Raw genomic sequence first — 25,940 nt, 5'->3', positions numbered from 1 at the left:
AAAACACTAATGGTGGGTAACGAATCGCAATCAATGCCTTTCGTTTTCTTTGATGAAGGAAACTACCCTATTGCTCTACATGCTAAGGCATTAGGATTTGAAGTCTCCAAGTAAAAAAGTTGCTGCCTGCAGAAAATTGCCGTTCGCTACACACTTGCGTGGCTGCTCAAGTACATACTTTCTTGCCGCAATTGCCAGCTTCGGGAACCTCAGCAATTCTTATTTAAAATAATATCAACAATTTTTATGGATATTCAATCTTCATGAAATTTAAGTTGACAAAATATAGAACTTAGCTTTAGCTTTGTTGAGCAAAAAATCTATATTTCTCATGTCGTTCAATCAACCTCAGCAACTTGTTTATTTCAATTCAAGAAAGAAAGTTAACACAACAAAGGAATAAACGAAAATTAACATGAACGTATGCGGTAATCACAAAGGTTAAAAGATGGCACCACTTGTGACGTCAAACACTGGGTAAAACCGGCTTTGTGTGCTTTAAACTTAAATTTACTCATTTATCTTTCTTTCAGAAATCTTAACAAGTTTTTTATGTATTATCTCGGCGTTTGAGTAAAGAGAGTTGGGAAGGGTACAAAAGTATCACATAAGAAAGAGTGAGCGATACTGCGGTCCACTCTGATTACTCCAAATACGCCACCTGGCCGGAAGACGATCAGCCGCTGCGGCTGACTAATAGGTATTCGGTGCCCACGTTGACGACTTTAGTGTAAACAGCAAGCTGAAACTCCCAGGCCAAGGCATTGGAAACACTTATCAACTTTAAAAATGATATTATTTCATGATAGCACTTCCTGTTGGCAGATAGCTAGAGTAGACCTACTAGCCACAACAGCTCTGTAGCCGAAACTACTCGACTCGACATTCGTAATACTACTCGAAACACTCGATTCAAGTATCAACTACTCGACTTGAATTTTCGAGTACTCACATATCCCTATCACTTCATCACAATTGTAAGTTAGTGCATACTGTAATGCAGTGCTGCATTTCTCAGGATAGCCACACTTTTCGATGCCTTGCATTGGTTTATCAACTTACAAACAAGGTCTTGGAATGCATCTTGTTCACATCTTGAGGACTTACTGTATCAGTGCATAATTCAATAGCGTATATTATACATATGACTCGAAGCTATTCTGGAGCACAACCATAAGTACTGGAGAATGAGGAGACGAGGAATTTTGGCAAGGTATGTTTCTTTGTGATGATTTCTAAAAGAAATGCTCTTACGAAGTTCGTTAACACAAACCTCCGATTTATTGGTCCCGTGAAATTCGTAATAACAAGAGTTTACTGTATTTGTGCCAGGGGTGGCAAACCTCTATGCAATTGAGCATTAAAGTTGACATAAGAATAAACTTGCTCGACTCATGTGCCAGCCCATCCAGTGAGATAGAGTTGCCCTCCCAGAACCATGAGCCGAAATAATTGCTGCATGCTCCACTTACAGAAGGGATGGGTAGACCATCATCAACATTAAATGTAAGGTCAGCCCCATTGCCCCAGAAGAGCAAATAATTTCCCACGCCTGAAATTATTATTTCTTAGTAATTATAAAAAAATATAAAAACTCTATTTAAAGCTGAATGATGACAAACATGTGCTCCAAGCATTGCAAATCTTCAGGAGAGACAAAGAAAATGGAAACTAACCCAATTTACTCCTTCAAATTTACCATGGTTAAAGTGAATTACCTTCAACAATGTAGGAGGTACAGTTTCACTGATAATCCTCTCCAGTAGAACTTCGTTCAGGTTCACATTTTCATCAGTACTTGTGTCATAGAGTGTCAGAGAAGGGTACGGCCTACCGTCAACTTCATCCTCCAAACTGCCAGGAGCTGGTTTGGCCACAAAATTGTGGCCAATTATTTTCTCCAGTAACAAGTCCTCAACTACCTCTGGAGAGAAATCATCCAAGCCTGTCAAGCGACACTGAACGGCCTGAAAAAAGAAAGCACGAATAAAAAAAAAACAATAATACAATTTCTTCCATTAACAAGTAAGATTTTGCCTAGCTTCCTTGAAATTATGACAGCGAAGTTAATGTCAAATATCTTTTATTCACCTCAAAAATTAAATCCAACAGAACTATCACCTAAAATAAACCTAGAAATTAACTTAGCAATGAGGGGTTGTGACAGCATATAAACACACTTCATTTTATAAGCAACAACTTAAATTAAAAACATTATAGGTAGCTAGAAGATTAAACAGAGCACAACCAGTTGGCTGTACAGTAATTACCACGGCTTTTAATATCACACCACAACAGACAATATATCTGTTGGGCTTTTAGCATGGTAAATTTAAGTCTGTAACTACAACTGAAAGCGAGTCGATTCATAAAAATATGAAAATAGGTCTGCAAATCAACATTGACTATTTATATGAAACCTCAAATCACCGTCATGCTATTGGTCATTAATTTCATCAAAAAAATAATATAACATTATGGAATAAGTAGGCACACTCACTTGACATGAGAGCTTCGTAAACCTGGCATCAAGAATTCGAAATTTCGTAACTTCAATGGTGTCATCATCACCATTGTCGACAAAGAAACAGCTGGCAAACTTAGTCCCCTTCACGTTCGATTCTTCGTCCTCAAGAAGTTCAATAATCTCCACTCGGTGCCAGCATTTGTCCACTTGAATTGCATAAAAGTGACCAGGTACCAGCGACTGAGCAACAGCACCACCATCCATGTAAAACATCTCCATCTCAGCAGCTATATCATCATAAAGGGTCTGCAAGATCATTAAAAATGAAAAAAATGAATAACTGCTCTAAGCTGTGACACATATCTAAAGAAAAAATTAAATTGCCCCAACTGAAATCAATTTAGAACAAAAAGATTACATCAATCCTTTGCTGCAGCCAAAGAATGAGGAAATCATTTCTTGTACAAAAGAAAAAAATGAGCTACTAGAGGTAGCCATTGCAGAATAAAAATAATGGTTACAGCGGCATATTGAGCCAATATTCCTAAAATGCTCACACTCACACATTTTTTGTCACAGCATCAACTTCTGTAAAAAAATTATCCACAAGACAATTTAGTACCAAGACTCAAAGAAATACATTTCCTAAGGACAATTTCTGCAGCTGGGAAGAAATCAAAGCCTCAAAGGAGGTGTGCAGTTTGTGCCTAATATGGGAAATGAAGAGACAGTATACACTGGTGTGAAAAATGTACAGTGGGCTTATGCCCAAATTACTTCAAATCATGTCACTCAAAGCAAATTACTAAGGTAAAGTCATTTGAATACTTACATATGGACGTTTGAAACATTACCACGTGAGTACCTATACGAAATGATTCGGTAATAATAGAACGAAGTCAGAGAAATGGGCAAAGTGATGAATTTTCAAGCAGGCAAAATTACACAAATTTTCAATGACTCTGATCATATATTATGAAAGTTTTAAATTATTGAATGATAGCATGCCAAAAAGGTGAAGTCATTTAAATTGCATCCGGCTGCTGGGAGGATTTATTTAAATGCCCACCACACTAGAGGGGTTAAAAACTTGAGGCCTAGCAGAATTGGGCCACCAGAGTTTAGTCTCACACTTAAATGTTCGACACGCGATCCTCAGTAATTCTAAGCTGAGACCACATGGCTGTCCAACTGCAGTTCTTATTCCTCAATTCAAGGTGCATAAGTAATCCTGACAGAGCCAAGGACATCACATCCTTGGCCATGGGTACCACAACTTAGGTAAAGCCCTCTTTTCCTACTTATGTTTACTAGGGATGGGTCGAATAGCAGATTTCTCGAATTCGAATATCGAATTCGAATATCAAATCATTGCTCGAATATTCGAATATCTCGAATTTCGAATGCCTCGAATACTAAACGATGAATGCAGGAATGTTTGACTAGGTCGCCTATGCAGCAGGAAACCCAAGATTTTGGCGAGTAATTGTGATTTCCTTTAAAGGATTCAAACAGGAATTTAGCAGATTGATGGAATATTTTAATTTTATGTAAACAATAGGGTAGTTTCCTTCACTAAAGAAAACGAAAGGCATTGATTGTGATTCGGTACCCACCATTAGCGTATTAATAATATACAAATTATTTGGTTTTAGAAATACCGGTTTATACGAATGGCAATGGTCAATTTTATCCTCATTTGAAAAAGGCCAGATTGGCGCCCATGCGATGCCACTCCACGTGACGTCACAGTGACCTTGTTTCTATATGAGTAGATAGGAGTTTTAAATCGTCTGAGATTACCAATGCATGCGTGAGGCACAGAGCTCAGGGAAACATGGTCTTAATAATCACCTATTAACACTGCCTAAGGTCGGAAAGTTTCCTTTGTTTGATGAGGTATTAATAATCCTTATTTAAGCCAACCGCTACCAGCTAGCATGGTACTCAGCTACCTCCTAGCATCCTGCGTCGTATCAGCGCTCAGAACCTCGCCCCAAGATCACCTCACTCGCGGCAACGGGAAGCAGAACAACGTCACGCGGAGTTTTTCCCGGCATTCATACTTACCCGTCGCGTTTTCGTACGCTTGAAAATTTTCACTTTTCATTTAATCGCGAAAAATAGATATCGTCATTTAAAAATCTAAAAGCGTTAAATACGTACTCCAGGAGTAATAATCTTTCGATTTAGGCAATAAAAAAATAATAGGAAACCCCCTATTTGAGCATTACGCCAAAATGCTAAGCCTCCGTCGTATTTCTTTGTCTTTCCGGCATTTATTTTCCAGCGTAAAATGCTTAAATATACTCATGACTCATGCAGCAGTTGACCTCCAGAAATGGGGAACTTCGAAGCAGGTCACCAGAAAAAGGTCAGTGGGTGAGTTGAGGGGGGAGGGCGTGAGACAGGTTTTTATTGTTCTCGTGTAAGTTGATATTTTTTTCGAAGCTAAGGTCTTCGTAATACTATCTCTGTGTGAGCTGGGACCTCTTGTTTGATTTTGGAGAAGAGGAAATCGTCGGAGGGGGTGGGGCGAACGCTGAATGGAGGGGGATTGCAGATCGTGGGAAATGCGCCAATGTCACTATCCCACGGCCCTGAGTAGATGAGGGAAAATGGTCAGTGGGGGAGAAAGAGTGAAGGGTAAAACGCGATTCTATTATTTTCCGGTAACTTGATATTTTTTCGAAGCTAAGGTCTTCGTAATACGATCCCTGCGCGAGCTGGGACCTTTTGTTTGATTTCGGAGAAGAGGAAATCGTCAGATTGGGTGGGGTGAATGCTGAATGGAGGGGGATAGCGGATCGTGGGAAATGCACCAATGTTGCTATCCCACGGCATCGAGGCTCTCCTGATGGGGGACTTCTGGGATTTTCGGATTTTTTTTCACCCGATCAATTTCGGTTCCCCACGTCGAACTCTTTTCACCGCTCGAACTCGCGAATTTGATGTATTTCGTCAGCTTGCCTAAAACGGCGCTGCATGCACTAAACGACTAGAGTTCTCTTAATTTTTCTGAGTCAACTACCAACGACGTGCGAGCGACAGTGTATGTATTCAAAGTATTCGAAATTCAAAGTATTCGAGGTATTCGAGACGGTATCTTTGGCATAACTATTCGAGATCTCGAATATCGAATACTTTCTAGTATTCGAGGTATTCGAGTATTCGCGGGTACTATTCGCACATCATGTTTACTCTAAGTGAGAAAGTCAAAGTCAATGGCTACCCTGACCTACATATGTAGGGATATAATGGCCCAGCCCTTACAGTGACATTAGGATTTCTCCTATTCCTGGAATGTTCTACTGATTTGGATTCCTCTTTTTTGGAAGGCTCTATAGCTGATCTCCGACCATCCCTATTTTCACAGTCCACTTAAATGGTATTATAACTTAAAATAACTATCAATTTCAATTCGGCACTGCACTGTACCATTCACTAGATTAAATGTACAGGGTCTCCTGTATGTACAGAGGTAATTGAGGAGAAGTAAACACAAACCTAAACAATGAATTGCCTGCCACTAAACACTTATACCAAGGACAGAAGTGTTTCAATAGTGTCAAGGAATATTTATTAGCACTGCAACTTGATTTTCTTTTTATTGATGACCCATATGCACTTGCTAAGTGATTGTGTGTTACGTAGTGTCTATTGGGAAAATAAAAATATAATTATTATTAATGTTAACAGTGCACTGTGGAGGGTTCACAGTGAAAAGCCAGACAATCTGAAAGTGGCCGAACACAACTCACCCCCTCTTTCGCTTGATTTATCCCCCATTCACAGTGACTCATCCCATCTTTTGCCACAGAGATGGACATCTTGAACTGATAATATACCTGAAAATAATTTAGCTTATACAAGATGGAGTAGCATTGAGCCTTCCGTCTGGTTTCCGCAAAACGAGTGGGGTGGGAGGAGGAGATGGCAAGGGAGAGTGGGAGAAGGGCTGGGGTATAGGATCATGAGTTCTTTCAAAGGTAACTTCCAATGCAATAGCGGATAGTAATCACTGTGATGAGTTTTACTTGGCTTCAACCTCTATGGCTTAATGGTTAAAAATGAAATAATAGGTGTGCACCAGTGGCATAACTATGGGGTGAGATGAGGGGATGTATCCCCCCCCCCCCTCAAAGCATCAGAAAAATCAAAAAAATTATTTTAAAATATTGTTATAATATTTATTAACTGCATCTGCTTAAAGTTAAATTTTAAGAGCCAAAATGATGTAAAATGCATTTAGGGAATTTTTTTATCAAAAATTTTCCAGAACTCCCTGTTTTCTGGAGGGGTAGTCACCACTAAGTCTCCCTCAAAGCATATTCCCAGTTACGCCACTGGTGTGCACAACGATGACATTCCACCTGACATATGCCTATAATCAATGTGTACATTGGAATTTAGCCCCACTATTACTCAAATATTGGTCATAGAAAGCACATGGGAGAGAGCTTTGAATGTAATCACACTCTCCCCCAGGCGAAAAATGCATACAATCAGCAACACATGAAGCAAACCTCCCCTAACATCCTCTCTGATTTGTTTCGAAGTTTGGAAACCCTTCAATTTCATTGACAACGGGTCCTTCTATGTATTTATACATACTAAATTCATTGAAAAATTTATAAAACATGAAGCAGAATTCTATCTTTCCATTCATGCGGGGTGCCTTGCCTGCAGACTAATTCATCAGCCTTTGCCTGTTCTTACATTTACCTAACAGCTCAAAGATTTCCCCTTTCACTTCCCTGATTACAAAGATGGGTTTCCAATTCCCTCCCCAGACTTTCATTCCTGTAAGATGACATTCTAGGGAGGACTTCTGTGAACCAGGTCAATTGATGAAGTCTACAACAAATGAATGAATCAGAAGTGTGTACGTAAAGCACTTCAACTCACACTGTATTCATCCCCAATCAGCCGAATCCAGATGTTGGATGTGGAGGTGGCATATGAAACATAAACATTCCAGTACTCATCTTCGGGGAGCTTTATATTACCAAGGCTGGTCACACCAACATTGCTAAGGTCGGCTGTTTCACCATTGGTCACATTATCATGCCCACCCCTCTCCAATTCTGTCTTCCAATCTGGGCTATTCGTCATAGATAATCGAGATAAGTCAATGGGTGATGATGAGGACGTTCGGTGCTCCTAATTGGTAAAAAATAAGATGGAAACATAGAAAAAAAGTTATTGAAAATACAAGTGAAGAATGAACAAAAAATTGAACATATTCACATTAAAGAGTGACAATTCAGATATTGTGCGTTAATATTTTGCATAATTTCGATTAAATACTTAATTTCGAATGCATTTACTGGCAGACTGACCATCTGCGAAATGAGTAAGGGTCATTCTACTCCAATCCAACAAGATAATTCCCCTTCAAGTAACTGATTTTAACCAAAGTTGGTATACTACCATTAATTGGCAACAAAATGAAAACACAGACGCCACTTTGTAATATAAGCAACATCAAATCAGTACATCCATATTTTAATTCAGAAATTGTCTCACAAAACACAGGCTTTCTCTTCAAAATAATAACTTGTGCAATGATAGGATAATTTGTCCTGCTAATTAAGAATTCTAAGGCACAGTTCTCACTTCAGTAACATTTTTCCACTCATAACTGCTTATTTTTATACCTACATTCAATGTGTTTAAAGAAAATTTTCTTCAAACTAAACTGTAAACATTAAACAAAAATAATAATACTTAGACATGTCTCACCTTGTTGGAAGATGAGGACGAAGACCTGTTGGGGAGAAGGATGATGCGGTCATGAACAGCAAGGTCAATGGAGATTAATGGAGAGGTTCGGACGATATCGAGCCAACCTTCAGGGAGGATTTCTCGAAACAGTTTGCGGTAGTCAGCAGGTAACTGCAGTGACCAGAGTCCATTTGGATGGTCATGTACCATCTGCAATGGGACCACAAGAATAATTATGAGATAAAACTTGTGTGCCACAAATACACCAAATAAACTTAAAAGAAACAAAGGCATTCACAATTACACTTCCATTATAAATAGGGATGGACGGATCCAGAAATTTTTCAGATCCAGATCTGGATCGGATACTTCACTTCAGGTGTCAGATCTTCGGATATTTGCGGATCATAATGCATTTTTAATTGCCTTCCATAAAACAAAGTAATTATTCAAGTTTCTTCTAGGTACATACGATCAAAGGAATGCTATTTACATTGTCATTCAAATTAATAATATATAATGATTAAAATTATTTTTATGAGCTATCTAGTTATCTTTTAAAAACATAATATCTTAACACGCTAAGGATTCCAAGAACTGTGCTTGCGTTGAATACCCTGAAATAAGATTGACTTGAGTCATAATTATTCTGGCATTATTGTCAACTGCAATAATTGTTTTTAATTGATTGTCCTGGCTGAAAATAAGAAGAAAAAAAAACTTGCCGAAACAATAAGAAAAAATAGGTAAGACTTACCTCCTCCTGTCTGCATGAATGTTGAAATCTATTCAACCAGTGTTAACAAACACACCATAGGCCATACTCTTACAACAAATTTTTTCAAAAACAAATTTTTTCTCGTGAACTAAAAAGAAAGTAATTTGACTGTAGGCTTGACAAAAGCTCTGAATGAATATATTCATACCTCACAAAAAAAACATTAAGCACATGTAGTTTTAATATGCTTCATATGTTATTATATATTCTCTAAATTCCTTTACAGAGTTATCAGTTTCTACCACTATTCATTTCATACAATAATTATTTAAAACTTATTTTCATTAGTCGTCCAATCATAAAATTTTAATGTATGTCTTATGTACTTACTACCCAAAATGATGGGAATTTCATGAGACAATAAGTTAGAGATTTATGAATATTATTTTATTTGTGACTTTCGAACTGATATTTATTTTTTTGAATCTAAATACTTTACTAAATAGTTTTTAAATAACTAATACTAAAATACCTCCAATAAAACAACTTAGCGATAGAAAAAAATGCTTTTATTTTAAAAACCTAAGTTTAGGTCAAATGACCCCATCCTCCTAGACAGGAGCACAGCTAAGAATTAAGGCTAGGAGGGTTTTAGATGCTAGTACATAACACTTAGGGATGTGGGGGTATTGCATACCAACCAGGGTAAGCAGAATTTTGGGGACCCCCCTCCAGAAAATTTTTAAGACTAATGGTTCAAAATGGTGAGTTTTACGACTTTCTGAGTGATATTTGATTAATCCTAACACTATTCTATAAGTACTACGGATCCAATTAAGTGAAATGGATTAAACTTGAAATTTCTCTTAGCACGGGGGGGTGGGGGGGAAGAGGATACAAAGAACCAGCAAATAAAGTTGACATTCTAGCTATTCATAATAACACTCCAAACATTTCTCCTCACCTGAGCAATGCGGGCAACCAAGACATTCTCATCCGTCGTTATTGGCAGAGACTCTCCGAGGACCCCATATATCCTCTCGAGGCTGCCAACTGCCTCCTGTGCTGCCACCTCCTTCGCCTCCTCCTCTGTCCTGCACTCGGCTGGGTAGCTGCTGAACTGGTGATCTGGACCCACCTGAGCAAAAACAATGCGAGCCATTGCAATAGCAATATTTGCACCATTTTCCCAATTTTGAAGGCTGCAATATTCCCACTCTCACCCATTTGCATAACCTAAGTCTTCACGGTGGTACCTTTGAGATGCAGTAAGCTACCTTAATTTTTTTCAATAGAAGTAAGCTTGCATACAAAGGACTGCACTCAAGTCAGCTTACATGTATGTTTCATGCAGATAACTTTAATCACTGAATGCAGAGTCACACTAAGGCACTACTCTCTTCTCCCTGCACAGGAAGTTACACTAGCAAGGTTGAAGATGCATACAATGTCCACTTCATAGTAATTGAAAATTTCTCTGAGATTTTCAAGTATACAGTATACTCTCGTCAATACGAACAACCTTATTACGAAGTTCTTGTTATTACGAAGTAAATTGCTGGTCCCGACGAAAAGGCCAATCCAATCTATAGAAAAGAAATTTTGAAATTATTACTATGAAATTTTTGTTATTACGCAGTTATGAATCTCAATCCCAGTCCCGGTGGTTAGAAAAAGAATGCTATTACAAAGTTCTACGAATAAGCAATAGCATTTAGGTGGATATACACTATGCTATGCTATAATAATTGCACTACGTTCAATTTCTCCTCGTGCACTGTGCCCGAGAGCGTCAATTATGGTTCTTTCTTCACTATGAGATACTTCAGTATGCACGCAACATCATAAGCGCTTCATTCCTCTGGAATCATGGTTACCCACTCATTACCAATCTTAAATCGGATGTACAGTAACACCTCTTTTTATAAACATTTGATTAACAAACTTTCAGAGATACGAACATTCAAAAACTCAAGCGAGCCTGAAATTTCAAATTTGGCACCCTTCGAGTTGGCCGATTCAATGTGGTGTAGCATAGATGAGCTCACACTTAGCGCATATTCTAAACAAACTATCATGTAATCAGTCGTGAATTCAGGAACTATGGAGCATTTTGCATGTTCTTCCTTCTTCCCACGGACAGATATGTTTTACAGCTCCAGCTGGGTCACATACACAGCTGCATTAGTTCATCACAATCACGAGTTAGCGCACAATTGTAATACAGTGTTGCATTCTGCAGCATAAACACACTTTTTGATGCCTTGCACAGGTTTCTCAACTTACTAACAAGGTCTCAGAATGCATCTTGTTCCAATTTCGAGGACTAACTGTCATCGGGAGGATATCAACCCTTGATTGCGCCATGCCACATTCTTCTATTGATACAAACCAAACGAATGACCTTGTTTTCATAGACTTGCACGTGATTTAATCACAAATATTATACACGACTCTGAAGCTTTTCCGCAGCAACTACATGTACGGGAAATTGAAGAGACACGAAATTTTGGCAAAGTATGTTTTTTTCACCTAGAAGTTATATAAGTTTGGCTGGGTCAGAAACTGATTGGGTCTTGAAATTGGGGATTGACAGCCAGTCTCCAATATCGCATAAAACAAAATAACACCTTTTTTAACTGGCACTACCTAAAAGCTAGCTACTGCAAAAATTTGAAGAAAAAGGTGGAATATTTTTAGATATTACTTGTCAAGTAACTAAAAATTTTTATTCTTTAAATAAAGAAATCTGGCAAGCTAATTTTTATTTTTTTTTCTTCCAAACATCTAATATTGATGTCACAAAATTTATATTTCTCAAGTTGTAATTACAGTAAATTCCTCACTTTACAGGGGGTCTCACCGTGTCCCCCAAAATGATTACATTGACCTTTTTTTAAGGAGGAACCATCATTTCAAACATGCCTGAAAACCTCCACTTATTTTCACATATGTTGTTGCTCATTATTTTTTCTATCGAATTGTGAAAAAATATTGCTATGTCATCGGCCAACTAAAAAAGATTTATGGATTTGAAAATGACGGATTTCCACCTTGAAATACATTGTCTTTATGGGAGAATGATGACCTTCCCTTGTAAAACATTTTTTATCTCAAATTTGACCCGAAATATATCGTTGAAAAATTAGCACAGCATAGAATAGACATCGATGCCCAATATATGTATTTTTTTAGAAGGGGTTACCGATATTTTAGCGCCAGTATTTAAGTTTAAAGAACATACTTCCGGTTTTCTGCAGAGCGAGCAGCCATTATGCTGCGGAGGTAGTGGCAACGTTGCAAAGTATACGGAGGTTAAATATGAAGAGCGATATTGCACCTGTCGACTGCTGCATAATTCCAGTGAACTGGATTTTTCGGTGTCATTTTTCTAAGAATTCATTAAACGAATGTTCAGTTCATCTTGAAACGTGCTATACACCGAAATATGTACAGTGAAACCTCGATATAACGACACCCCACGGTGCACTAATAAACACTCGCTATAGCGAATTGTCGCTTTACCGGAGGTGGAGCAAATGATAGCCAATATACCTGTTGCGAACAGATACACAGGAACAGGAGTGGTGCGGCGACAGATAAACATCTATCCGATAAACGTAAGCATAAATCCAGACGAAAGGCAATGTTTTTTTGCATCACTAAATTTCCTTACTCAAATAACGACTAACTATTCAAACAATTTATAAGCGCCGCACTGAATAAAAATCATGCAAAGCATTGTTTCATCATCATTATATTTATCGAATGACAGTTTACCACATAAATTTGAGACTGAGCACTTCATTTCTAACAGATCGCCAGCAATTACAGAGGTTAAGGAGTCTTCATGAAAGTCTTCCGGCGGTGAAACCCACGCTATGGCGAGAGCCAACACCGAAAGGGTCTCGTAAAAACGAATTTTTTAACACGCTCATTATAGGGTCAATTGACGGTGCATCGCCTATCTCTCGTAATAGCGGGGGTGTCGCTATAGCCCGTACTCGCTTTAACGAGGCTCCTCTGTAGTAATTTATCAGTGCTGGTTGTTTAAGTAATTCCTATATGCTCCTAAATTTTATTAAAGATGCGAATAATCATGACCGGAATACAATTCATCCCTTGAAATTGTAAGCGTATCGCTTCAAAAGCGAAAATGATAGAATTTATTGAGATTTGCGATAGTTTATCTGTTCTTCTGAATACTACTTCAAATTGTTTTACATTTATTTCGAAAAATATACATCGTTTTCAACTTGTAGAAATTACTTATTTAAATAGAAGTTCATTATCTAGCACATTATGCATTTAATCATCAATTTAATTGATATTAAAAGTCTAGAATAAGGTCTACAGGTAAATGAATGTACCACGATACAAGCATATTGCTGTTGGGTACCGACTATGTAGTTTTTAGAAATAAAACTTCGCGAACGTACTAATTAATCGAATATTCACCCATGTAATTCTTCGAAAGTATAAAATAGAATAGAAAAGAGTACTTTTTTCACTGTCCAAACAATTTACTTTGATACGTTTATCAAAGGTCCAATTTAGCATAATTTGAAAAAACAACAGTAAATACATCTACCTATTTATGATGTAATTGCAGGAGGATAAAAATTAGGATGCATTCTTGAACAATCGATGACAGCTGACGTAAGTCAGTCCGTAGAAGCTGCAATGCCAGCCTTCCAAATTTACTGAAACTTCGGCACTAGGAACAAGTATTATTTAATTATCCTTATACTAATGATTCGAATTACATTTGGGTTATGACTGAAACATTACTTTCTAATTTTCACTAATCAAATCCTTATTAATAGTATGGATGAGGATATTGAATGGAAAATCTACAAAGAAATAAACATTAAAGAGCTTTGTGTCAGTCATACGACAGGGACTTTAATCTTCTTAAATCAAGACATAAGCATTGATTATTTAAACAATTATGGACACTTTATGTTGGGAAATATTGCAAAAATTTCTTAAGAAATTAAAAATGCACATCGACGATTCGGTATCCTTCAACAGATGCACTCGTTGGAATCGCTTCGATGGAATTGATGGGTTCACTTTCGGCCACATTTCGTTTTCTCAAATAATCCAAGCTCTTACCTTTAACTTCAGACACAAATTTGCCTTTAAATCGGCATAATGAAGCCATCACTTCAGCCCAAAGGTATATTTAATAACTCAAGGCGAAGTAAAGTGGATAATAAAACGAGTAATATTGTCACAATGCAACGTAACTCTATGAGGTAACGTAAACAAACAAAGGTGCTCAACCGGTGTGAAACTACGATACGTTGGCAGCGTTGTCGAGTTGGTGATCAGCAATTATAAATAAACCATTTTTCCAAATTAGGTTGAAATTAACAGAGCAAAAGGTCTCACTAGTTAAGTTCATTTTATTCATCACAAATGATATTGTTATAAAGCTTTACTGTATTTCCCGAGAAAGTATTTAAATTCTTCTAATACCTAAGAGTCAATATAACAGCCATTCTTCATATCACAGGATTATTCCATTTTTAGTCAAAATCATGCATTGCACAGCTATTTTGATTGATTTAGCATTACTTTTAATTTTTATGAATGACAAATTTAGCGATTATGACTCGTTTTTATCGAGTTTATCTAACTAATGAAAGCAGTATTTCGAAGCACAGGTTCCTCCTTAAGGTAGGTAACTTTGTGGCAAATTTTATCTCGGCGTGACTACTGACGCGTCACAACGGCGCTAATTCAAGCGACTGTATTAACGCGGTTGGCAACGTATTCCATACATTGTTTCGTAGCCATAAAAAAACTCTGTAATCCCTGATCAGTCATTGTGTCTTGTGAACTCGGGCTGAAAAGTGTGTTGCATGGCTATAATAATTTTCGAGATTCAGGGAGATTGAGATTATTCTCTATCGTACGTTCGCACCGTGGCGCTCAAACCAAGGTAGGTACTCAATGCCCACAGGCTTCGAGCATTTAATGATGAATGAGCTGTTTTACCTTTGTTTTAGGCTTAATATGAATATAAAAATTACTTTTTTACAAAAATTTTCATTGATTTTAGGGTTAAAACGATGTCTGCCAAAAGGAAAACTTACACAAATAAAGAAAAGTTGGGCATAATCGACAGAGTGAAACGCGGTGATTCAAAATCAAGTTTATTCAGGGAGTTTGGTGTTCTGTAAGGAACTATTCGTGGTTGGATGAAAGAAGAAGATAAATTACGATCATTTGTTGATCAAGTGGATGACGAAATAGGACTTGATAGAAAAAAGGCCAGATTGAGTGCTGCTGGTTATGTGGATGAATGTTTGTTTACGTGGTTTGTTCAGAAGTGCAGTGAAGGTGTTCCATTATCCGGTCCACTTTTACAAGCACAGGCGATTAAATTAAATAAACAAATAGGAGGTGCTCATAGGAGGTGATTTTGTTGCTTCTGCTGGCTGGCTATTGAGGTAGAAAATTTGCCACGGGATAGCGCAAGTTAACATGCAAGGAGAATCTCGTTCCAGTGACAGTGAAGCAGCTAGAGAATTCTGTGGGACTTTACGCAAGATGATTGATTAGGGTGAGTACACTGAAGAGCAATTGTACAGCTGCGATGAAACCGCTCTCTACTACAGATTGCTTCCAACAAAATCACTTGATATTAAGAAGTCGGAAAATAAATCCGGAATAAAAATGAGCAAAGAAAGGGTGACTTTATTACTGTGAGCGAACAAATCAGGAAGTCACAAGTTAAAACCTCTGTGTATTGGTAAAAATTGAAGTCCTCGGTGCTTCAAGCACATTAATATGACATCACTACCCATAAATTACAAAAACAGTCAGAATGACTGGATGACTCGAGACATTTTTTTATCTTGGTTCAATGAAGATTTTGTTCCATCGGCTAAGAGCCACTTAAGATCAAAAAAGTTAGAAGAGAAGGCACTACTCCTGTTAGATAACTGTTCGGCCCATCCGTCCTCTGAGCTTTTGATATCGACGGATGGTAAAATAGTGGCTTCGTTTTTACCATAAAATATGACAGCTCTTATTCAGCCCATGGATCAAGGGATAATCAGAGCATTTAAAGCCCATTATCGGCGGGAATTGCTCACTAGTGTCATAAATTCAGAACTGCAGGTACAAGAATATCTGAAAACAGTCACCCTGAAGAATATGGCTTATAATATTGGTTTGGCATGGAAGAAAATAACTTCAGCTACAATTCTAAATTGCTGGTCAAAGTGCGAGTATACAGCGGGCGATAGCATGGAAGACGAAGACGAGTTTTTGGGTTTCACGGAAGAGGACGCACGTGAAGCTTCAGATGTTCTTTCTAATAAACTATTTGTGAGTGATCTCGAGGCCTGGATTTGCTAAGACGAGGAAACTCCTGTATCTGCTTATAAGAGTGACGAAGAAATTGTGGCTGCAGTCCAGAGCTGCGCAAAAAGAGCTGCATCATCGGAAGATGAGAGCGAGAATGAAGAAGACGAATGTGAGGGCGAGATTCCAAAAATTGGCCATTTATTACATAATATAAGTGAATTGATGAATTGGTTGGAGGGACAAAGTGATTGCGATAGTATTCATCTGTTGCACTTGCAAAGCATAAAAAATTACGTGACAAAGAAACGCCATCAACTATCGCGGCAAAAGAAAATATCAGTATTTTAGTAACTCCCGTTAAAAGTTAAAGCATAAAAATATTTATTTTAATAATGTACTACGCAAATAAATTGGCTATAAAAATTACCTTCAAGGGTATTTTTTGCTTCCTACGCAGTTTCCCGTAATAACGCGGTTTTCCGATAACGCGGGTGTAAACTACGTCCCCTAGACCCGCGTTATAACAGAATTTTACTGTATCAATTATCATCTGTCATTATTATTACATTTTGTTCTTATAAATTTTTCCTGAAGAAGCAATGTTTAAATATCATTCTAAAACAGCATACCATAAGAATCGTATATGCTCCGATTGTGAGATTAAGTGAATGATGAACCAAACCAAAGTGCTTCTCACTTGTCCCTTATTAGAGACTTGGTCTCCCCAACATTTACAAAAAAACAAGGTTAATGAACAAGAGTAAATGACCAAGAGATCTTCAACAATATCTTATAGTCCAGGTATCAGATATTTTAACTATATTGAATTCTTACCTTTATAGAACAAACTATTTGCTTAGTCTTGCTCTTCGGGAATCTTTCAATGATTTTATATTCAGGCTCATGCAAGTTTTTGGCCTTGCAATAAACTTCTAATAATTGGCAGTATCCACCAGTTTTATTTCCAGCCAAGTTAGAGGGTGACGGAACCTGCAAATGAAAAAGGTGGTAAGATTGCAAATAATGACCAAACAACCAAACATCAAAACTGAATGAGTTGCAACTTACCGGTTTTATGTCTGCGGCATAGCTGTAGCTCGGTGGTGACAGAGGTGTCATCTTCACGTCATTGTCAAGGGATAGCGGTGGTAGGGACACCTGACGTGAGATGCGAGATTGGGCACTAGTCCTTGGAGGAATGAGAGATGGAAAGTGGATGGTCATGATTGGGGTTGTTGTCAACTCCTCACTAGTGTGCCGCCTGTACTCAGGAACGCCAGCGGGTGACTTCCTGCCCAGCACACCTGTTGGCGTCCTCAGCACCGATGAGCCAAAGATGTGAGGTTCGGCAGTAGGAGAGATGATGTTGGCAGCATCCCCACCAGGACCTGAGACGTGATGGTTGCTAATGGTACTCTCTGGCTTGAACAGAGGCATTGCAGCCAAGTTGAGAGGCACATCCGGACCTTTCCTGGAGCCTTTCATGAAATGAAATAAGGAATCATCAATGCTATCAACCATAGAGTCATCATGATAAGTGATTCATGACACTCCCCCAACCCCTCTTCCCAGAGTGAAAGATAGTCACCATCCACACAAACCTGTGTATACACCTATGCCTCGTATAGCACAATTTCGATATAGTGCAAATTCGTTCCTCGGGGAAACATCGCAACGCAGGGTAGCCTAATCAAAAAAATTAAACGCTCTCATGATAAAACGTGAACTTGCGCTAAGTACACACAAAATTGCTATCATTTTACACATATTAATATTATTGCTTGCCTCAAATCTTCTTTTTTGTTTATGCATATTAATCGAAATCCATTGCTGTGCAATGGCCAAAAGTATTACTCGTCATTGGGTACAAATAGCCGGCCTACCGAAGTAATTTATCTCGTCTCCTTAACAGAATGATAATATGTAGTTAATTTAGATCACTAATTAAGCGTGGGGCTAGCACAAATGAGTTTTTTTAAGCAATACGGTTTGAGACGTAATTTTTGCTGTCATAGGTTATCGGGCGATTGACTTCCAGGTAGAGGGTCTACACTAAAGCCTTCTAGGTCATCGGTATTCATGGGGGAGAAATGGAGCAGTGGCAGAGTTTCATATGAATAGCATCAAAAATATAAGGGTCCGCTATGGAGTCTCAAACACAATGGCTTAGTTCCCTCCCAGCATTTGTAGGCCCTCTGCATCTCATGAATACAGTTCAGCAGTAGAAGGTGATTTCGACAGAGCCATACAGAGTAAAAACCAAGAGACAATGGCAAAAAATAGGAATGCGGGTAGAAAAATCAAGAATTTATCAAGAAAAACCATAAACCTAGAAGAGAAATTTTGTAGTTCGTCAACTTGCCTATAACGGAGCTGCATGCACTAAAAGACTAGAGTTCTGTACATTTCTCCGAATCAACTACCAACGACGTGCGTGCGACAGTGTACAACGCGAAATTCAAAGTATTCGAGGTATTCGAGGCAGTACTTTTCACATAACTATTCGAGACCTCGAATATCGAATACTTTCTAGTATTCGAGGTATTCGAGTATTCGCGGATACTATTCGCACATCTCTAGTTTTTAGTGTTGACGAGATGATATTGTTTTGGAAAAGAATTCAATCTCGTTCATTCATTTTCAGGGTGGGAAAACCTGGGTCAGGTTTCACGGCATTTAAAGACTGTTTCACGTAGCTGCTAGTGCCTCGGAGGACTTCAAATTAAAATGATTTATCATTCATAAACTCTGCTAGCTATGAAATGGCACTCAAAGTAGCATTTGCCTGTCATTTCGATGAGCGACAAAAGGACCTGGGTGGCACAATACACCCATGTCTCGTATAGCGCAATTTCGACAAGCGTAATTTCGATATAGAGCAAATTCGTTCCTCGGGGAAACATTGCAACGCAGTGTAGCCTAATCACAAATCTTAAACACTCTCGTGATAAAACGTGACCTTGCGCTAAGTACACACGAAATTTCTATCATTTTACGCATATTAATATTATTGCTTGCCTTATATCTTCTTTTTTGTTTATATATTAATCGAAATCCATTGCTGTGCAATGGCCAAAAGTATTACTCGTCATTGGGTCCAGATAGCCGACCTACCGAAGTTATTTATCTCGTCTCCTAAACAGAATGATAATAAATAATTTAGATCGTTAATTAAGCGTGGGGCTGTTGAAATGAGTTTTTTTTCAGCAATACGGTTTGAGACGTATTTTTGCCGTCATAGGTTATCGGGCAATTGACTTCCAGGTAGAGGGTCTAAGCTAAAGCCTTCAAGGTCATCGGTATTCACGGGGGAGAAATGGAGCGGTGGCCGAGTTGCACATGAATAGTATCAACACATAAAAGGGTCCGCTATAGAGTCTCAAACACAATGGCTTCGTTCCCTCCCCGCAGTGGTAGGCCTTCTGCGTCTCAGAAATACAGTTCAGCGGTAGAAGGTGATTTAGATAGAGCCATACAGAGTAAAAACCAAGATAATACCTATGGCAAAAAATAGGAATGTGTGTAGAAAAATCAAGAATTTATCAAGAAAACCATAAACCTAGAAGAGGAATTGAAAGAGGTCAATTGCTTTGAAAATGGAGAGCGTCAAAGCGATATTGCGCGGAAGTTTAAACGCACGATGCCTTATTCTGAATAAAGACGAAGTTAAAACATCAGTGACCTCAGCCGCACCAACTTCAACCAAGCGGTCTACACATACGGAAAGTTCATAGTGAATCAGTACAAAAAGACGAGAGTGGTAATCGCTCCGAGACATTTAGTGAAAGCTCCGGTTGGTTCCAGAATTTTAAACGGCAAGCAGGTATTTTCAGTGCGGCGATATCAGGTGAATCTGCAAGCGTTGATAGCGCAGCCACCACAACATTTTCTGATGAACTCCAAGCTGTGATTGAAAGTGGCTCCTTTCCCCTCGTTTTTAGTGTTGACGAGACGATATTCTTTTGGAAAAGAATGCAATCTCGTTCATTCATTTTCAGGGAAGGAAAACCTGGGTCAGGTTTCAAGGCATTTAAAGACTGTTTCACGTAGCTGCTAATGACTCGAAGGACTACAAATTAAAATGATTTATCATTCATAAACTCCGCTAGCTATGAAATGGCATTCAAAGTAGCATTTTCCTGTCATTTCGATGAGCGACAAAAGGGCCTGGGTGACACGATAGTTGTTTTTAGACTAGTTTGAAAAATCGTCAACTGCCGGCAACGCATTACGAACCCCTGAGATAGCAGATGTTAGCCCACCCGCACGACAGGAGGGAATTTCAAAAGCACGTAAGAATTTTTTTAACGAGAATAAAAGTCTTTGAATGCGAGCATACTATCTTTAAAGATGTTTTAAACTATAAAAATTTATATAAATAATGTTTTCTAAGGCTTTTTATGGGAATATAGATGTTTTAGAGGAAATACAATACCTAAGACCTATGCTACCAGGAACGCATCCCTATCTTCCCAATGTTAAAACGCTCTCATATGACGCAAATTCGTATAGCGCAAAGACCCCAAGGAACGCATCCCTTGCGCTATACGCGACATGGGTGTAGCTGTTTTTAGACTGGTTTGAAAAATCGTTAACTGCCGGCAATGCATTACGAACCCCTGAGATAACAGATGTTAGCCCTCCCGCAATACCAGAGGGAATTTCAAAAGCACTTACGAATTTTTTTAACGTGAATAGAAGTCTTTAAATGCATGCCTACTATCTTTAAAGATACTTTAAAGTATAAAATTTATATAAATAAGGTATTTTAAGGCTATTTATGGGAATATAAATGGTTTAGAGGAAATTCCGATACCCAACACCTATGCTACCAGAAATGCATCCCTATCTTCCCAATGTTAAAATGCTCTCGTATAACGCAAATTCGTATAGCGCAAAGACCTCAAGGAATGCATCCCTTGCACTATACGAGACATGGGTGTATATTTGAGACCTACACAGAAATTTGTTTGAAGGGATGAATCTGCAGGGTCAGAGAGTGAATTCATTTTTGTATTTTCTTATTTTAATTTTTCCATACTTTGCACAATGAATAACAACCTTAATAAAATGAAAATCAAGGTACTCAAAAAGTAGCCTTTTCATTAGAGGAATTCTGTATTGCGAAGCTAATTTTTTTCACTTTATTTTCTATCATTGCAAGGCTTGTAATGTAAGCTTTAATAAAACTGACAGAATTTGTTGATTTTCAATGCATTTTTTCCTTAAATTCATAAATTCTAATGCAAATATTGTAAAGATATTGGCTGTTTACATGCTCAATGCCCGTTCAAAGAGGTTTGCACCAAGTCTTTAACAACCTGGGGTCCTCATTTCAATTTTTCACTGTATAATTAATTCCCGGAATCACGCAACAACATCAAAAGAGTCAAATAACAGGTGATCACAACTCACCTGCAGCATCGGGCAACCGAGCCAATGTGGGTGGGGGAGCTGTCTTTGGTGGCTGAGTAGCGAGGGCCTTAAGTCGAGGTGGGAGATTGGCCCTCGGCATGGACGTCATGTGCGGTGGGGTGGGTGCTGGTCGCTTTGTCTTTTCTACTGGCTCAGGCGTCACCTTCCTCAGAGGAGTCGAGAACCCGGTCCTAAATCCCTTGAGATTCTGCAACAGAAATGTGATCAAGTGAGGAAATGAAAAAAGAAACAAAGATCATATTTTAAGCCAAAACTTAAGAATAAAACATAAGTACTTGGTTCCTTGCAACTTTTACAAAAATAATAAATATATAGTGTAATGTAGGGTTAGGGGGATGCATGAGCTATTTTACCAACTGAGGGAGGGGGCTCCAATAACCTAGATAACAAGGGAGAAAGGTAGGGTCCCCTCTAGCAATAAGACATCGCCAAAGTAATGCTCGGGATCTGGATGCAGATGTTATTTTCTGAAACAATATTGGTAAGGTAGAAAATGTGTCACTTTCTGTGGCTTTCTTCCACATAGGCCCAAGTTCGAGATATATTCGCATGTAAAGATTTCACATACCATGACTTCACTTAAGTGATCGACTCCTCCCAACTACGGTGGTGGTGGCACGGCCTAGGGTGCCAGTTCAGTGACTCCTATCGTGTGTGTCCCCAGTTTGGGTCCCAGTATCAGCAATTTTTTTTCTCTCTTCTAATTTTTTTAAATTTTTGCTTCAACTCATTCCCATTCGTTTTATTAAGTTACTTCATGATTTTTTTATTTTCGTATTAACTTTTGGATTTTAAATGGATAACTGAATTGTGCCTTACCACACGTAGTTGAGAGAGTGCAAAAACTCACTCACTCCTACAGGGCACAGTATGGCCGATGGCAACGAAATCTTTACATGTGAATATCTCTTGAAACTGGGCCTATGTAGAAAGCAGTGATACTTTTTCCACCTTACCTACATAGTTTCAGCAAATACCTAACATCCGCATCCAAATCTGGAACATCACTTTGGCGATATCTCCTTGCAAGTGACATACCTGTAGCAATACTTCCATCCAAATGTCAGACACATCAATGTCAAACATACTACAAAATTAGACATGAGAAGGGGTGTGAGCATTTTCATGCCCATAGCTTCCCCATATCCCTAATATAACTTAACTATCGCCTCCATTATATTGCAAGTCTTCATTCAATCCAAAATATTACACTTCAACCTCCTTCCAGGATATTTTAACCCCTTGTGTCAACTGAGGCAGCAGTCACAAATGCGGAGATGGTGGGGAGCTAGCACTCTCAAAGATAGAGAAAATATCTTTGAATTGATTGCACTTACATCGACTGTACGACTCATTTGATAGGAACTAAGAAGAGAGAAGAAATAAGGTTAGCAAACAGGGTAGGGGGGAATGGACAAAAAAATAAACTAATGGGATAGTTAGAGCACAAGAAGTACATAATAGGTAGAGAAGGTTGAGTAGAGGGCAAATTTCCACTGCACAACATTTACTTGATCAACCATTCTTCATATGTTTCTTGAATCAAACACTTTTCCAACAGCTTTCCCCCATTCTGAGCCCTCTCTTCCCCCTGTCATATTTATTCTCTCTCAGACACAGTAGCTATGATCAAGTCGACAAAATTGCTACATTAGGCCAGCACGCAAGGCTTTTCCCCATATTGCTTTCTTGCTGTTTTGCCTCAGAAAAGGGTTTGGCAGCAGCAAGGAGTCACATTAAGCACAAATTAAATTCTATCGTGGCAATCATCGATCTAATGGCACACACCAGGTAAGCAAGTGTCCCCACGCAAAAAAATGAAGCACTTGGGCCTCGAGTGAGAACACCTCACTCAAAAATTTCAGAGATCTTACTATGCTTTACCATAAAATTTTTCATGTCCAATTTTTCTTGATGATTCCCACCTCTTATTTGCATTGTATTAACCTAACTGCAGTGGCTGAACTTCCGTTATCATGACCCCAGGACATAGCTAGTTTTTTGCACATCAACTCACTCAAATACATCAATGATGACAATTGCATATCTAAAAATGAAGAATGGCAGCAGAGAAGAACTGTAGAAGGCAATTCTTGTAGTCTAACATATTGATGATTGACACGACTTCACCTACTTTGAGAGTCATATGAAAATGAAACAATTTTTTTCCAGGACCGCAAAATGAAAGCACAATTAACAGTGGTGTAGTGGTAGTTTCCTTCACTAAAGGAAACGAAAGGCACTGATTGTGATTCGTTACCCACCATTAGTGCATTCATAATATACAAATTATTTGGTTTTACAAACCCCTGTTTAGACGAATGGCCACGGTCAATTTTATCCTCATTTGAAAAAGGCCAGATCGGCGCCCATACGATGCCACTCCAAGTGACGTCACAGGGACCTAGTTTCTTTACGAGTAGATAGAGTTTTACATTGTCTGAGATTACCAATGCATGCATGAGGCACAGAGCTCAGGGAAACATGTCTTAATAATCACCTATTAAAACTGGCTAAGGTCGGAAAGTTTTCTTTGTTTGATAAGGTATTAATAATCCTTATTTAAGCCAAGCGCTACCAGCTAGCATGGTACTCTGCTACCTGCAAGCATCCTGCATTGTATCAGCGCTCAGAGCCTTGCCCCAAGGTCACCTCACTTGCGGCAGCGGGAACCAGAACGACGTCACACAGGATTTTTCCTGCCATTCATACTTACCCGTCACGTTTTCGTGCGCTTGAAAATTTTCACTTTCCATTTAATCGCAAAGAATAGATATCGTCATTTAAAAATCTAATAGCATGAAATATGTACTCCATGAGTAATAATCTTTCGATTTAGGCAATAAAAAAATAACAGGAAACCACCCTATTGTGTTTTTATAATTTGGGGAGGTAGATCCAGACCCCCCAGACCTCCCTCCTGGCTACGTCACTGACAACTAATCTGCTTATGACCACTTTTAAATTGGTTTCCATGCAATATTTTCTCTGCACATTAGGGTGTGCTCTACTGAAATGCTCGTTTACATTTTTTAATGCTTTTATAAATAATCTAAAGTCAAAGTCTATAAAAACTGTCACCAACTAAAACTACGTAAAACAATAGACTGCATCCATGACATAATGTAATGCTCCATTAATTAGAATAAAATTTAAAGGCAAATCATGATCTGGAATGTATGATGCATAATTTTTTTTCATGAACCAAATTGTGACACTTCCATGTCAGAATATATGGTGGTTTAAGGCAAGATCAAATCATATCATAATCGTCACAACTAAGCACTGCTCTTCAACAAACTTTGCATTACATTATAAAATACTGGGCACAATTTAGAAAGGCCTAGAAAATATCACTTATCTTTTCGGCTACAAAAATTAACCTCAGGCCAAGGAATTTATTTTAAGAGTTAAATATTGGTTGAAGTTGAGATGCTACATTCAATAAAATTTTGAGTTTTTGCCATATCAAGTCCACACAAGATAGGTTCCCAAACCTCATGGCAAGGTAGTTAACAAGAAATTAAATGCATCGCACAGTGAATCATAGAACAGTTTCCACTCCAAAGGGATTCCAAAGACTCAAATGCCATCAAGAGCCAGCAATTTACGATGGAAATAAAAAGTACCTTTCAATCCATTGCAAGTGTCTCTTCAGTGCCAATTGAGTAACTCCTCATGAGTTACGAGATCCCAAACCCTCCTCCAAATTTTAAAGTAAATTTATCAAGGTCAGACCGGCACAAATCCCAAACCTATGCCTTCATTAGTTTCTAACAGATCCTTTTTAAATAAAAAAAGCTAAACAAAAATAACAAAGTTGCTCACATCAAACAAAAATAGTGAGAGACTCGCCATGACAGAATGCTACCATGAACTTCATTCATTTCCCAAGGGAAGAAAAAACTTTCATTGAAGGCCAAATGCAGCATGAACTTTGTTCTGCCACAATGTGGACTTGAACACAGCCACTCCTGAGAGAAAAGAGACACCGAAGGGCAGTGTAGGGGAATATGAATAGGAAATGAGTAGGTGATGGGTGAGGTATTGAACTAAAAGATTATGTAATCAAACACAAGACATTCACCATACTACCACATGTACTAAAAATGTTTCCATAGCATTAAGTGTTTTCAATTGACGATTGAACTGTTTGATTGATTGGGTGCATCTAGGGGGAGCTCCGCTCACTGAGCGGAAGGTGAGCGAACCACCACTCTCCCCCTGGATGCGACCGCTCACCACCCAATCACTAGTGAGCGGCCGCCA

At 38.4% G+C, this 25,940-nt stretch overlaps 1 protein-coding gene across 1 annotated transcript in view; it reads right to left on the bottom strand.

Moving 5' to 3' along the window:
• Positions 1–25,940, bottom strand: part of LOC124154644 (tudor domain-containing protein 7-like) — a 70,205-nt gene that overhangs the window by 26,719 nt on the left and 17,546 nt on the right. Inside the window, exons 6-13 of the mRNA XM_046528497.1 lie at positions 21,651–21,858; positions 17,304–17,713; positions 17,070–17,225; positions 9,877–10,050; positions 8,213–8,404; positions 7,376–7,630; positions 2,501–2,773; positions 1,719–1,967 (exon numbers count right to left, since the gene is read on the bottom strand). Coding sequence (XP_046384453.1) covers positions 1,719–1,967; positions 2,501–2,773; positions 7,376–7,630; positions 8,213–8,404; positions 9,877–10,050; positions 17,070–17,225; positions 17,304–17,713; positions 21,651–21,858 — 1,917 coding nt within the window. The remainder of the gene's footprint in view (positions 1–1,718; positions 1,968–2,500; positions 2,774–7,375; positions 7,631–8,212; positions 8,405–9,876; positions 10,051–17,069; positions 17,226–17,303; positions 17,714–21,650; positions 21,859–25,940) is intronic.

Source organism: Ischnura elegans, chromosome 2, assembly GCF_921293095.1.
Source record: "Ischnura elegans chromosome 2, ioIscEleg1.1, whole genome shotgun sequence".
Taxonomy (NCBI): Eukaryota; Metazoa; Arthropoda; class Insecta; order Odonata; family Coenagrionidae; genus Ischnura; species Ischnura elegans.
Note: the sequence above shows the minus strand (reverse complement) of the source record. Positions and strands in the feature narration are given on the sequence as shown.